We start from the raw sequence: 15,652 nt of genomic DNA, 5'->3' as shown, positions 1-15,652 counted from the left end.
ACACAAGACTTAAATTCTGTGTTAACCCGAGATTACACCTGTGCTAGAGTGGCTATTAGGAATTTATGATGGCAAGCCACTAGGCCCTGCATACAAAATGTTGATGATGAAACGCATCAATACTCCATGAGGAAGTTATAAAAAATGTATGGAAATGGACTTCCTGGAATTCAAATGAAGCCTCATGTAAATAATATCTGGTGCATTTTATCCAGTAGTATACGATGCAACAAAAATATGAACACATAAATGCCTACATTACAGAGTGTATAGGCCTGTCCCAAGAATGTACTGTTAAGGAGTTAATCTTACGTGTTATGTTCAGAGACAAACTGGCTCTGGAAGCCAAAACAGCCAAATACTCCATCTAAACGTGAATTGATTCTAAGTTATGGTATGGTTCTAGAAACATAAAGCCCTCTTCTTTCATATCACATCAAAATCATTTCACAAATGCTAAATATACACATACTCTACACTGTTTTAACTTGCTTTAACAGCAACCAAAAGTATTTTTCAGTTACAATACGTTTTGTTTTTTGAAAATTCTTTCTTGCTGATATGAAAGTTAAGTTCCAAATGTTTCTAAAAACGTATCTCAAACAAGTCATATAAAGGTTTAGAAAGAGCTTCGGTTCAGCGTTGGGTGTGGAATGAGCCAATGCTTACGATTGGAGTCTGAGAAGTGCTAGTACTGATGGATCATGATCCAATTTGTCTGTCAAACTTCCGTTTGTAATAAAGTTCTACAGGTGAGTAAATATCTCTCCCTGGCTTTCACACTAGTTTACTGTTTTATTACCTCCCCCTTGCCTTCTGATCAACAGAGGGCCCGACCTCCAGGTCCTGCGTTCTCATTCCATCGCCTCTACCTCTGCTGCTGCTTGGTTCCCACCACAACACTAAGCTATTTTGCATACCCCTCCCACTCGCTTCCTCGACACGAGGACGGTCCTCCCCCTTTCTCACTATAAACACACCCCATTGACATTACCTAGGGAAGACCCGACTCACCGAGCGCACGACACGCACTAGCTGGCGACATTGAACTGCTATAGGATCAGACGCAAGTCTGGAGTCAGTCCGCTAGCGCAAATCCTTTTCCTTATTTTGTATTTATTGGTCCTTATTTTAACCTGGACAGAACGATGAATTTAGAACTGGAGATCTAATCACTGAACTAAACATTTGGATGATTCGAGTCCATTGACATTTCTATAGGGATAGAAATAGTGTTCAGGTCCTCCCCAAATATAGCTATTCCTTACTGAGGAACCCAAGACGCGCATTCTCACAAGCACAAGTGGCTTGCTTGAACCAGCATCGTGGCTACTCTTCCAGCAGTGGCATGTTCGAGGGATAAAGCGGACACAATTGAACTCCCACCTAAGGAGGTATGCATATGGCACATAGCCTACTTGTATTTTCCACATTAGAGAATTGTTAACTGTCATTATTGTAATGATATAGGTCTATGCATGGAGTAGCTGAGGATTCTCATTCTCTCACTATCCATTGAGATGTGGCGTCGTGGACTTCAGAATTCACGGAGAAGCTCAATCATTCTTGTGCTATATTTTTTGGAGAAACGCGTAATTTATGAACATAGCCTGAAGACACATTGTTTTAATGCATTTTGCAGCATGACATTTAAAGCAATTCATCATACATCGGTCTATATGAGATCAGATGCCAAATTATAACAGTTTAGAGGACAATATTCATAGGGAGCTTTATTTTGTTTAACGTTTGAATTATCATGTTATTATTCTAGGCTGCATGTATTCTAGCCTGACTCAAGGAGAGAAGCAAGACAAAGCAAGGATTGTGATCATATAAAATGTGCTATTTTTAGGGCATGTAGGTAGGCTATGAGGAGTTTTAGCCTATGCAGGCTATGTCGTTTAAATACAATATTTGATTGCTCGTCTTCAAGCCAGTCCCATCTAGACAACACACCAAATCAGGCTATTGGCTAGTTGTAAACCGAAGAAATCATCCCTTGCAAATGTAACCCTTGCATTTTAGAATACCCTTTATATTGTGTTCTCTTATCATTGATTGCACCCGGTCTGTTCTAAGTGGTCTCTCCGCGTGCCCTTTTACAGCTGCTCCCGGTGTAACCGTATTAATGGGGGCATCAGGTGCGACATGGCTCCAACATAGCTGCTGATGTGTCATTTATGTTTCTAATTTGGTTAAATTCGGCAAGGACCACAATTTTAGTCCCATTGAGCGTTGGGCTTAACACAATTAACCTCTCGTGCAGAGATGGTGACACCCGGTTGGGGACCGCGCTGCTTATATCGGTTACATGACAATTAGGACAGATTATGTTAAATATACACTGCAGATGAGCATATGGTGGCAGTTTACACTGACGGGTTTTGTTGACATCTTGCCCGGTGACAGGGTTAATTTTTCCTGCAGCGATTGAACAGTTATAAGATATAGCCTACACTCAGAAGTAAAGGTGCCTGGAAGAACCTTTTGTGTTGTCACACTGGCAGAACCTTTGAGAAACCCTTCTGAAAAGGTTGTTTGAGGAACCCCTGTGTAAAGGTTCAAACTGGGATCTTTTTTGTGAGGGAGGGGTTCAATTTTGAACCTTTTTAATAATATATTGTAGATTGGATATCAGATTGGAGGCGCAGTTTATTGGAGGTGTGGCTTTCACATCGTTCATTTTGGCCACCCGTTGGCATTAATGTCATTCCGTTCATCGTGTTAAGTTTGTACACTGCAAATAAAAATGTCCTTGAATAGTTATGCATATGACATATTCTTAAATATAATATTAATATTAACATTGCTAATATTTTATTGCACCTTTATTTAACTAGGCAAGTCAGTTAAGAACAAATTCTTATTTACAATGACGGCCTACCCCGGTCAAACCCAGACGACGCTGGGCCAATTGTGCGCCGCACTATGGGACTCCCAATAACAGCCGGATGTGATACAGCCTGGATTCAAACCAGGGACTGTAGTGACACCTCTTGCACTGAGGTGCAGTGCCTTAGACCGCTGCGCCACTCGTAATAAAGTGGTAATTTTTCCAACTTTGAGATTAGCACAGGCTTTTGAGGAACTCATACACCTCTTTAAGCTTTGTTGAAGCTACAAAACTGTCTGTGTTTAACTTTAATGGGGAAGAAGTGAAAACAGTAGCCTAGCATTACAGATGAGTTATACGAAGTAAACAGCAACCTACAAACATGTCTGACGTCAAAATACCACAGATGTTAATAATCTGTCATATATTTTCCATGGCAATGGGGCTAAAAGTAATTATATTGTTAGGATACTCATGGCCACTATCGACAGGGGGAGGTGGGGGTTACGAATACACAATAGACCAGACTACATGCAACCAAATAGGCCTACCCCAGGTGGTTCCTAGGACCATGTATTTCCCGCAAGGCTATACAGTTGTTAAAAGCATGAAATGTTGTCAAGCAAATAAACCATGGCTAGCCAACACATCAGACATTGGTGATTATTATTATGAAAAAAATTAGTAGACCTGATACTAAGTCAATTGCCCTTTCCTGCAGTCAATGACCAAAGGTGCCCTCTTTGGCCTCATGGCTGGAATGTTATTAAATGTTTTACAATTTCATAATGAATATTTATGTTAAAAAAAAGTAAAAAATTAAAATCCGCATTTTTTATGTCGAACAGTTTTTTAAATAATATTTTATACATTTAAAAAAAGTGTATTTTCAAATATTTTGGGGGGATTATTTTAATTATTTTAAATTTAAAAAAAAATGTACCCCTTTTTCTCCGCAATTTTGTGGTATCCAATTGGTAGTTACAGTCTTGTCTCATCGCTGCAACTCCCGTACGGACCCGGGAGAGGCGAAGGTCGAGAGCCGTGCGTCCTCCGAACACACAACCCAACTGCTTCTTGATACAATGCCCACTTAACCCGGAAGCCAGCCGCACCAATGTGTCGGAGGAAACACCGTACACCTGGCGACCGTGTCAGCGTGCACTGCGCCCGGCCCGCCACAGGAGTCCCTAGTGTGCGATGGGACAACAACATCCCTGCCGGCCAAACCCTCCTCTAACCCGGACGACGCTGGGCCAATTGTGCGCCGCCCCATGTGTCTCCCAGTCGCGGCCGGCTGCGATCTATGTCAAACAGTTTTGTTATATTTCACATATTACATATTCTGTGATGTATATAAAGTGTAATATTGGGATGTAAGTTCTCAGTGTAATACATTTCAACTACAGTAATCCCTCGTTTATCGCGGGGGTTACGTTCCGAAAATGACCCGCGATAAGTGAAATCCGCGAAATAGAAAACTTCTTTTTTTTTTACAATTAGCAACTATTACATGTATACAAATACAGTGACTCACGTGTAGGCCGTTTCACTGCTCTTCAGACTGGGCCGCTGCATCCTGACTGCGCTCTGCAGTGTTCTCTTCTTCTGAAGCCCGCGGTGCAGGTGTGTTTGTTCGGGAGAAGAGCATAGTGATAGGCAGCTGTTGTCGCTCTTTTTTCTTCTTTGCAAAAAGATCCTTGTACACCGACATGCCACCATCGATTACGTTGGAGAACTGTAATGAACGGCTCATCAAAGGGTCCCATTCCTCAGCTACTCGCTTAAGTTCAGTGGCCATTCGCACCATGGTTGCTAAGCGACCAAGCGTTAGTCCTTCCTTCCTTCCTGGCCAACTTAATGTAAATTTGCCAAGCTGTTTTATGTACGTACACATAACTGCACGAGACGACAAAATGATAGCACAATTCGTAGCATGTTTTGATACAAGAAGCGGGAGTGAGTTTTTAGCGAATCAGAATGCAGAGCACAATGCACCAAAAAAAAATAAAAAATGCATTATGAAAATCCGCGAAATAGCGAATCCGCGATAAGTGAACCGCGAAGTGGCGAGGGATCACTGTATATATCTGACATGATGCAGGTGTTTTTTTTTTAAGGCCACAATCATGTGTGTGAGGTGTATACTTTTGTTTCAAAGTAGAATTGTTTAAGACTACCAATAAACACTGCCAGATCCAATCCATGGGAATACAGAAGGTACAGCTCTGTCTTTGCGTTTTCTTCTGTGTTTTGTTACCATCGTTTCTGATTGTATATCGCGTTCATAGTCATCATCAATTAAGTGCTTACTAAACACATAGATTTGCAAGATTGGCTGTAGTGGTGTTTTGTCCAGTCTTTTATCGCTACTGGCCATCTTCTGCACCTGTCTGTATCTTTCAACGGAAGACAGTGACATTTTGTGCCTTCTTCCATAAAACTCACATCTGTGACGTCAAACTCCAAATAAGGGCATACAGTGATTCAGAAAGTATTCAGACCCCTTTACTTTTTCCAAATGTTGTTACGTTACAGCCTTATTCTGAAATGGATTCAATCGTTTTTTTCTACACACACACAATACCCCAAAATGACGAAGCAAAAACAGATTTTTAGAAATGTGCGCAAAAACAAATCACATTACGTAAGTATTCAGACCCTTTACTCAGTACTTTGTTAAAGCACCTTTGGCAGTGATAACCGCCTCGAGTCTTCTTGGAATTTGACGCTACAAGCTTAGTACACCTGTATTTGGGGAGTTTCTCCCATTCTTCTCTGCAGATCATCTCAAGCTCTATCAGGTTGGATGGGGAGCGTCACTGCACAGCTATTTTCAAGTCTCCAGCGATGTTGAATAGAATTCAATTCTGGGCTCTGGCTGGGCCTCTCAAGGACATTCAGAGACTTGTCCCGAAGTCAATCCTGCGTTGTCTTGGCTGTGTGCTTAGGGTCGTTGTTGGAAGGTGAACCTTCACCCCAGTCTGAGGTCCTGAGCACTCTGGAGCAGATTTTCATTAAGGATCTCTCTGTACTTTGCTCCGTTAATCCTTCCCTCGATCCTGACTGGTCTCCCAGTCCCTGCTGCTGAAAAACATGCCCACAGCATGATGCTGCCATCACCGTGCTTCACCGTAAAGATGGTGCCAGGTTTCCTCCAGACGTGACGCTTGGCATCCATGCCAAAGAGTTCAATCTTGGTTTCATCAGACCAGAGAATCTTGTTTCTCATGGTCTGAGAGTCCTTTAGGTGCCTTTAGGAAAACTCCAAGCAGGCTGATTGGTGGAGTGCTGCAGAGATGGTTGTTGTTCTGGAAGGTTCTCCCATTTCCACAGAGGAGATAGAGCTCTGTCAGAGTGACGATCGGGTTCTTGGTCACCTCCCTGACCAAGGCCCTTCTCCCCCAATTTCTCAGTTTGGCTTGGGTGGCCAGCTTTAGGAAGAGTCTTGGTGGTTCCAAACTTCTTCCATTTAAGAATGATGGAGGCCACTGTGTGAGGCCACTCGACACAATCCTCTCTCAGAGCTCTACGGACAATTTCTTCGACCTCATGACTTGGTTTTTGCTCTGACATACACTGTCAACTGTGGGACCTTATATCGACAGGTATGTGCCTTTCCAAATCATGTCCAATCAATTGAATTTACCACAGGTGGACTCCAATCAAGTTGTAGAAACATCTCAAGGATGATCAATCTAAACAGGATGCACCTGTGCTCAATTTTGAGTCTCATACATACGTTTTCGGGTCTGAAAACTTATGTAAGTAAGGTATTTTATTTTTATACATTTGCAAACATGTCTAAAAACCTGTGTTCGCTTTGTCATTATGGGGTATTGTGTGCAGGTGAAGAATCCGGATGTGGAGGTACTGGGCTGGCATGGTTACACATGGTCTGCGGTTGTGAGGCCAGTTGGACATACTTCCAAATTCTCTAAAATGACATTGGATGAATCTTATGGTAGAGAAATTAACATTAAATTCTCTGGCAACAGCTCTGGTAGACATTCCTGCAGTCAGCATGCCAGTTGCATGCTCCCTCAACTTGAGACATCTGTGGCATTGTGTTGTGTGACAAAACTGCACATTTTAAAGTGGACCTTTCATTGTCCCCATCACAAGGTGCACCTGTGTAAAGATCATGCTGTTTAATTAGCTTCTATGCTACACCTGTCAGGTGGATGGATTATCTTGGCAAAGGAGAAATGGGATACAAACAAATTTAGTGCTCACACATTTTAGAGAAGTAAGCTTTTTGTGCGTATGGAACATTTCTGGGATTTTTTTATTTCAGAACATGAAACACGGGACCAAAACTTTACATGTTGCATTTACATTTTTGTTTAGTATAGTTGGAATCACTTGAGACATTTTTGATTTTAGATCAACTTTAACATGTGATGACAATTCAACAGAACAGATGAACAGGACTGACATTTACTCTTAACGGGGCACCAAAAAAAGCCACACTCCTACTAAACCACTCTTCCACTCCAGTGTTCCTCCAGGAACCCAGTGCTACATTGAACCAAAAAGGTTCCTCCAAGAACCCCTCAACTAACCGAAGGTGCAAATATGAACCATTGGCTAGCATTGGTTCCTTAAGGAACTCTAGGGGTGTACATGCCTTGCTGTTCACTTTTGAACGTTTTCTCCCCCTAGCCAACCCTTACAAGTTATCTAAAAAGTAGTAAGTCGTTGCAATGTTGCTGAAGTTGTCAGTAACGAAATTCGAACAAGCAACCTTTGGGTTGCTAGACGTTCACTTTATACACCTACCCATCCACCCTGACCCACCACCCTCATTTCATTTTCCCCTTAAGTAACCTTCTGTCTTATGTAACGATACCAAATGTAGCATATCATACTAATTTGAGTGTTCTGGATTTTCGTTTACTATGTTAAGTCTTGTCTATGAGACCAGCCTGTCCTAGCCCAGTGAGCGACCCTGCTGATATTGATCATATCAGACACCTGTCCCTGGAATCAAAATGTGACTGGGGCTGCATCCCAAATGGCATTCTATTCCCTATATAGTGCATTCTTTTGACAAGGGCCCATATGGCTATATAAGGAATAGGGTGCCAATTGGGAAGCACCCTGAGACTGAGATGGTGACTCAGTACCCTTCCCTAGGACTGTGTAGAGATGAGTTATGCACTCTAACAGGGTTTAGCTTGGACTAGCTTTCATTTATATTCTGGTTTTCTGGTCAGAAAAGGGACTTTGAACTGTAGGCTATGTCCCCATGCTTTGAATTTCTTATCATGCATTTTTCTGTTTCCATATATATGGGTATATATGGGCTACTGGTTTTCATTTTGTGAATCACTCATGCCAACGGCTGTGTGTTTTACTTTGTTATGATACGTTATGTATTCTAAATCCAATTTCTGGTGTTGTTCTCTTTCCCAGGATTCAATGAAAATGTCTGTCTGCGTCCACGAGAACCGCAAGTCGCGTGCCAGCACCGGCTCCATGAACATCTACCTGTTCCACAAGTCATCGTATGCCGACAGCGTCCTCATGCACCTGAACACACTGCGGCAGCAGCGTCTCTTCACCGACGTCCTCCTCCATGCCGGTAGTCGCTCCTTCCCCTGCCACCGTGCTGTGCTGGCTGCCTGCAGCCGCTACTTTGAGGTAAAGACACTTATTACCAAGAGAGAGGGAACCGTTAGCATTTCCCATAAGAAAACATGCATGTTTAGCCATCATGCTAACACTAGCTGGGCTAAAAGTTTTACGAGCTAATTAGCTAACTCTCTTGGTTTCCCATCCTCTTTGTTCTCTGACAGGCCATGTTCTCTGGCGGGCTGAAGGAGAGCCAGGCCAGCGAGGTGGACTTCAGGGACTCCATCCACCCGGAGGTCCTGGAGCTCTTATTAGACTATGCTTACACATCCCGGGTTGTCATCAACGAGGAGAATGCAGAGTCCCTCCTTGAGGCCGGGGACATGCTGGAGTTCCAGGACATCCGGGACGCCTGCGCCGAGTTCCTGGAGAGGAACCTGCACCCGTCCAACTGCCTGGGCATGCTGCTGCTGTCCGACGCTCACCAGTGTACGAAGCTGTCTGAGCTCTCCTGGGGCATGTGCCTCAGCAACTTCCCCACCATCTGCAAGACAGAGGATTTCCTCCAGCTTCCCAAAGACATGGTGGTGCAGCTCCTGTCCCACGAGGAGCTGGAGACAGAGGATGAGAGGCTGGTCTACGAGGCTGCCCTCAACTGGGTCAACTACGACTTGGAGAGGAGGCACTGCAACCTGCCTGAGCTGCTGCAGACCGTCCGCCTGGCTCTACTCCCTGCCATCTTCCTCATGGAGAATGTGTCCACAGAGGAGCTGATCAATGACCAGTTGAAGAGCAAAGAGCTGGTGGACGAGGCTATCCACTGCAAGCTGAAGATCCTTCAGAACGATGGTGTGGTGAAAAGCCCCTGCGCCCGGCCCAGGAAGACCAGCCACGCCCTGTTCCTGCTGGGAGGACAGACCTTTATGTGTGACAAGCTGTACCTGGTGGACCAGAAGGCCAAGGAGATCATCCCCAAGGCGGACATCCCCAGCCCCAGGAAGGAGTTCAGCGCCTGCGCCATCGGCTGTAATGTCTATGTGACTGGCGGGAGAGGCTCAGAGAACGGCGTGTCCAAAGACGTGTGGGTCTACGACACCTTGCACGAGGAGTGGTCCAAGGCGGCGCCCATGCTCATCGCTCGCTTCGGCCACGGCTCGGCCGAGCTGAAACACTGCCTCTACGTAGTTGGAGGACACACGGCCGGCACCGGCTGCCTCCCCGCCTCGCCCTCAGTGTCCCTGAAACAGGTGGAGCAGTTCGACCCGGTGGCCAATAAATGGACCATGGTGGCGCCGCTGAGGGAGGGCGTGAGCAACGCAGCGGTGGTCAGCGTCAAGCTGAAACTCTTTGCCTTCGGAGGCACAAGCGTCACCCACGACAAACTACCCAAGGTGCAGTGCTATGACCCGCAGGAGAACCGCTGGACGGTGCCCGCCTCCTGCCCACAGCCCTGGCGCTACACTGCCGCTGCTGTCCTTGGGAACCAGATATTTGTGATGGGTGGGGACACGGAGTTCTCAGCGTGCTCAGCCTATAAGTTCAGCAGCGACACGTACCAGTGGACTAAAGTGGGAGACGTGACAGCCAAGAGAATGAGCTGCCAGGCCGTGGCGTCAGGTAACAAACTGTACGTGGTGGGGGGCTACTTTGGCACGCAGCGGTGTAAGACACTGGACTGTTATGATCCGACGCTGGACGCGTGGAACAGCATAACTACCGTACCCTATTCCCTCATCCCAACAGCCTTCGTCAGCACCTGGAAACATCTCCCTGCCTGAGCTGCAAGGGATCCTGGGATAGCCTGACACCTCCATCCCAACCCCCCTCCCATGAGGTACGGAGATAAGTCTCTTTGTCTCTGTCTCTCTCGCTCTCTGTGTTGCTGTCTGTTTGTTACTGTGGGGGAGAGAGATGGAAAGCATAACGTATAAGTGATATTCTGGAGAGTCCAAACTGGAGAGTTTCACAGCCGAGCTGAGTGCATGAGTTTCTTGTTGTCAGTTTTTCTTATTCAGTCACTCAGTCATATATCTATTAGGGCTGTGTTTTGGAACATTCACATACTGTAACTTCAATTCCCAGCTCATAGGTTGAACACAGCTGTCTTCATTCAGTAGCCGTCTCTCTTTTACAAGGACAAGGACAAATATCCCGATTGAATCGAGGACAAATTGACTATTGATAGACTAATTATATTGCCACGAGAATTTGGCCATGGCTGAACTGCATGCTTTGAATACTAACCAAGCAGCCGCTGCTATTTGACTTCTTTATTTATTTCCTAGTCTTGTTGTCTGGTTTTCAGCCCCGAGCAGACAGTATGTGTGGCTTGCTGGCTGTCTGTCTGGCACTACTAAAATAATGTTTAGGCAGAGCCAACAGCAATACAGCATGTAATGGATAGACACATTTTCCACATACAGTATGTATGTTTGACATGATATGTATGTACAGTTACATTTCAGGAGAATCTACTCCTTGACAGACACAGATCTCTCCCACGATGACGCTATAGCCAGTAGGTGATTGCTCAGTGATTCAGCAGCAGAGCTGGATTTGCTATGTCTGGCTACTGAGGAGATGGAGAGAGAGAAGGAGATGCCCATTGGGAAAGGAGAGAAGAGGAGGATGGTAGACTAAAGCGTATTGTTTTTGAATAAGCAACATCTTCACACAGCCTCCATTGTCTGAGTACTGAGTGTGTTTTGAGTGGTTGTGTCTGTCGACACCACGGAAAACCACAGATACAGGGATAAACAAAATTCCATCCCACCACATATTTCACCATAGCTGGACATCCCTTTGTTTTTGAGCGTGTGTGTGGGGGACCATGTAGAGAGAGGGGTGGGAGGGCTAGGATAGAGGATAGGGGATCGTATGGGTAGGTTAAGTGAGTTTTGAGGCCGCAGGGTTGGGGTGAGGGAGGAGGGACAGAGGGGTAATTGAAACAGAATAGAATACTTTTATTGTCCCTGTGGGGGAAATTTGTCTGAGAGGAGTGAGCGGAGGGGAGGCCAATTAAACAATCTACATGCAGGCAGGCAGGCTACCACAGCCTGGTGAGGCTAATCCACTCTCAATCGCCTCCTTTTTATGGGTTTATGGTGTGTTGCTGGGCGGGAGAGAGGGAGGGAGGGAGGGAGAGAAAGAGGGAGGGAGGGAGGGAATGAAGGAAGGAAGGAAGGAAGGAAGGAAGGAAGGAAGGAAGGAAGGAAGGAAGGAAGGAAGGAAGGAAGGAAGGAAGGAAGGAAGGAAGGAAGGAAGGAAGGAAGGAAGGAAGGAGAGAGAGAGATAGGGGTAAGGGGGAGAGGGAGGGAGGCAGACTAGCGACTCAGGGAGGCAGACTGCTGCTCTTCAGTTGCTGTCTGGGGTGGTCGTAGGGAGGAGTGGGGAAGGAGTAAGGCTTTGGCGCCTGTCTTTTCGAGAAAACACGGCTGCACAGCCATACAGATGAGAAGAACACACAGCCCGCACGCACACACATAGACATACACATATACCATGCCCTGACAAATAACAGTGCCTAGCCTGGAGGTGAGTGTTCACTGTTGGCCTGAGCAGCCTCAGTCTTCCCCACTTCTCCCCTATGCCCTGTGTCAATTTGTACGCCCATATAGTAACCTCTCTCGGCCTCAGTGACGATAAGCAGGCCAGACGGATGTAGAGCACAGACCATTGGCAACCCTGCTCATTCTGAACACTGGAGACCCTGGTGTCATAATCCGACTTTCACACTCATACACGAATGCATAAAGGCAGACATGCACACACGCAAACAGGCAGTCGTGCACACACGTGCATGCACACACACATTTGGCGGACCTTATTTCGCAGACCTGGGTGAAATGGCTGCGTGCTCTCAGCTCATAAGAGATGGGAGCCAAAGAGAGGGCGAGAGAAACAGGAAAGAGTGAGAGAGACAGAGAGAGAGAGAGAGAGTGAGAGACCAAGAGAGAGGGACAGAGAAAGAGAGAGAGATAGATAGCAAGAGAGACAGAGAGAGCAAAAGAGAGAGAGAGAGAGAGAGAGAGAGAGAGAGAGTGAGAGACCAAGAGAGAGGGACAGAGAAAGAGAGAGAGATAGATAGCGAGAGAGACAGATAGAGCAAAAGAGAGATAGAGAGGAGGTGTATGATTGGGCTGCAACTGTCCAGCATGCTCCAGTCTCCTGTTTGGTAATGCCAGGGAGTGGGTAGGAGCAGCCTCACTGCTCTGTCTGGGATGCTGATATGCCTCTCCTCTCTGCTCTGCTCTCCTTGCATGAAATGCTCCCTGACTTAGAAGGGGCCATTTTTCTTCAGTGACTCATCTCTGAAACAGAGTCTGCAGTGAAGGCTTTAAACCTCTCTAGACCAATGCAAAACTACTGATTTTGGTTGTACAATTATTTCAGATGGAAGTCAGTCACTGAGTTAGTGTAAGTGTTGACTGCACAGAGAAACAGTGACAGGGATATTTTACTGTCTACCAAATAGTGGGAGGGGAGAGGGGGAAGAAGAGAGGAGAGAAGGATCTCTACTCAACACTTTTCACAGGGACTCTACTCTACTTTCCCCTTTCTCTTCCTCCCTTCCCTTTCTTAGGTATGTTCCTTCCTGATGGTTACAGCCCCAAAGGAATCTGGTTTCGAGCAAATCCATGTTTTTATTCAGAGATCTCCTTTAGTCTCGCAAGAGTGCCAATACTGATAAAATCAAATGTGTTATCGTTCCTTTTCGTAACTTCCAAGGTTGGTAAAGACTAGCGAACTCCAGTTTATAGAACCCCCCCCAAAAATCTCAAATGAGGTTTCTTTTATCAGTCAGATTGCTCACTCCACTGATGCGTTGGAGAGGATACAGACGTTTGCTTATTGTTATTCCTCCTTCGCTGTACTATGACCTCCCGGCGGATCTGCCCATCGCTAGGCGAGTATACCTAGAGCTTCTCAAAGCCAAAATGAGAAACCTCTTCTGGGAGGAAGAGTTGGCTGCTTCCACTGGATGTACGGGGGCTACCGTTATGTGTGTGCCTGGGTGTGCCTGTGTGTGCACGTGTGTGTGCTTGTGTGTGCCTGTGCGCCTGTGTGTGTCCTCTAGATACCACAGCCATTTGTAAGATCGGCTTCCCCCCCACCGGCCCTCTAGTTAGGGCCACAGGGAAGAAGGCGAGACAGATGGAGGGGGTGGATATCTTTCAAATTGATATGGGGTGTTCCCTAGGCTATAAATCATCGGTGGCGTAATGCTGGAAAAATAAAGATATGCGCTTTTAAAAGGAAAAGGTCAGAATGAGATGCAGAGCCAGAGCTGGTCAGATGTGAAATATCTAGCTGGACTTAGAGTTGGGGGAATGATACAAAAAATAAAAGCCTAACTGTTTTGGGGGAGGGAATGGGAGGAAAGTGGATAACGTTCACAGAGGAGGGAATTAGCCTTTTAGCTCTAATACTTGATATCGTTGACACACGTCTGCAGAGAAACAGGTGCAAATGCCAGGCCAGGGCAGGCAGTGGCTGTTTTGTTTGTACAGAGGGGAGAAAAAAAATGAATGAGAGGGTATGGTAAAATAGTGAAGATAGGATCCGGAGCCTATCTGAGTGATTTTTCCATCCCTGAACTAGTGACTCTTACATTTTTTTTGCATGTTTTTGCAGGCGTGAAAGGAGAGGAACATACCATGACCTCTTAAACACCGTTTGCCTTCCTGCTTTCATTCACACAAGTCCTCTGTCCGTGTTCTTTGTCTAATGCTTTCTCTCTCTCTCTTATTTTTCCTCAGATTTCCCTGTTGTGCATCATCCACTGGATTGGAACTTCCTGTCTGTGCAAAAAAAACAAAAAACAAATAAAAAACAATCCATAAATAGACCTGAACCCTGGTGTGAGTGTGAAAACACACCTTGATCCCATCCTGATGATGCTGTGAGTACACCGACGTTTAAAGAACCATCAATGCTCCTGGGAGGACCTTGTACACAGAACGACATCACCATGTCAATGATGTCATATCGTTTCTGAGAGGGAGGTTTGGATGTTGTCCATGCAATCACGCTCAACAAACTGCTGCTTGCGCTGTAAGATAACAACAACCCCTTCAGTGTACTATTGGCAAATGGCGCCGTTGCTTCGCAGCCTTTCATAAAATAACCATCAATATACCGGTCAGTCACACAGCCTCTTAATTTCTTTCCATTCAATCGTGAAAGACTCGTATCGCTATGTCGTTGCGCTTCTCACTCTGATAATTCTGTGAAATGAAACGAAAAAAATCAAATAAAAAACAAGCCCTCTGCACACGGACTTTAATATAATGGCATGAAGAATACCTGGCTGGACATAGGATACATATGAAGAGAGAGGAGAGTGGAGAGTCAGTGATCAGCATGTGTGTGACCAGACCAGAGAACGGGACAAAGACAAAACCCTTCAGCTTGTTTATAACCAGCTGATCCACAAACTGATCCAGGATATGCACAGTGAAGGAACAACAACATCCCCTCTCTCTCCTCTCCTCCACTCTTTACTCTTCCGTTCTGTTAGTTGCCTCCGTTGTGTATCTGATACATCAGACTCTTTGCGTTCCATCTGGGAGAGATTATATTGCTCTATTGGCCACCAGTCCTTCTGCACTAGCCAAAGAGGAGAGAGAGAGAAAAAGAGAGAGAGAACCTCCTCCCTTCCTCTTCCCGTCCCCATCACCTAGTGGGCGTTTGGGGTTTAAAACATTGTAATGGGCGTTGGGAGTTCCTGTTTGGCAGTTTTGTGTGAGACCTGGCTCTAGCTGTCACTACGTTTCCTGGGGACTTTAGGTGCCGGCACCAGCTGAGCCTGAGGGGGGGGTTGGCGGAGGAGGTGACATGACTACTGATGTGAAGAACCCCAAAGGAAAACCATTTTGGCTGTAGGCTACTACACTCTCCCCATGCAAAATAACACACATCCAAGAACAGTAAAGGACAATGCAACACAGAACTGAAGAAAATGCTCATAGTACTACTGAAGAAAAGCTCAGTAGTACTACACAAAATACTGTTTAGTCTTGGACACTATTTACTGATCTTTCTGATGTTATTCCAATGAGAAGTATTGTTTTGTTGGAGTACTGATGGATTGATCTTCCGCTTTGCCTAAACGGTGATACTGAATTCTTCAGAACATCTATGGTCATGTGGGACTCGATATGGTTGGCATGAACTTCTCTGGTCAAGAGAATCTTGTCAATTTGCTTACCCAAACTGAAACGTAAAATATTCATTTTC

General features: G+C 45.5%; 1 protein-coding gene across 1 annotated transcript; it reads left to right on the top strand.

Moving 5' to 3' along the window:
* Positions 1-1,257: 1,257 nt before the first annotated feature.
* LOC139552037 (ectoderm-neural cortex protein 1) lies at positions 1,258-15,050 on the top strand. The gene is made up of 4 exons (XM_071363388.1): positions 1,258-1,394; positions 8,255-8,482; positions 8,638-10,247; positions 14,173-15,050. Exons 2-3 carry the CDS (start codon positions 8,261-8,263, stop codon positions 10,189-10,191), a joined length of 1,776 nt encoding a protein of 591 aa, XP_071219489.1. The 5' UTR covers positions 1,258-1,394; positions 8,255-8,260; the 3' UTR covers positions 10,192-10,247; positions 14,173-15,050.
* The last annotated feature ends 602 nt before the right edge of the window (positions 15,051-15,652 follow it).

Source organism: Salvelinus alpinus, chromosome 24 (genome assembly GCF_045679555.1).
Source record: "Salvelinus alpinus chromosome 24, SLU_Salpinus.1, whole genome shotgun sequence".
Taxonomy (NCBI): Eukaryota; Metazoa; Chordata; class Actinopteri; order Salmoniformes; family Salmonidae; genus Salvelinus; species Salvelinus alpinus.
This window is presented reverse-complemented; position numbering and strand designations above follow the sequence as displayed.

Excerpts from the sequence above, each read along its gene's own strand:
- LOC139552037 (XM_071363388.1), top strand. The coding sequence starts at position 8,261 with ATGAAAATGTCTGTCTGCGTCCACGAGAACCGCAAGTCGCGTGCCAGC. Across the intron at positions 8,483-8,637 it reads CCTGCAGCCGCTACTTTGAG|GCCATGTTCTCTGGCGGGCT; the intron begins GTAAAGACACTT and ends GTTCTCTGACAG.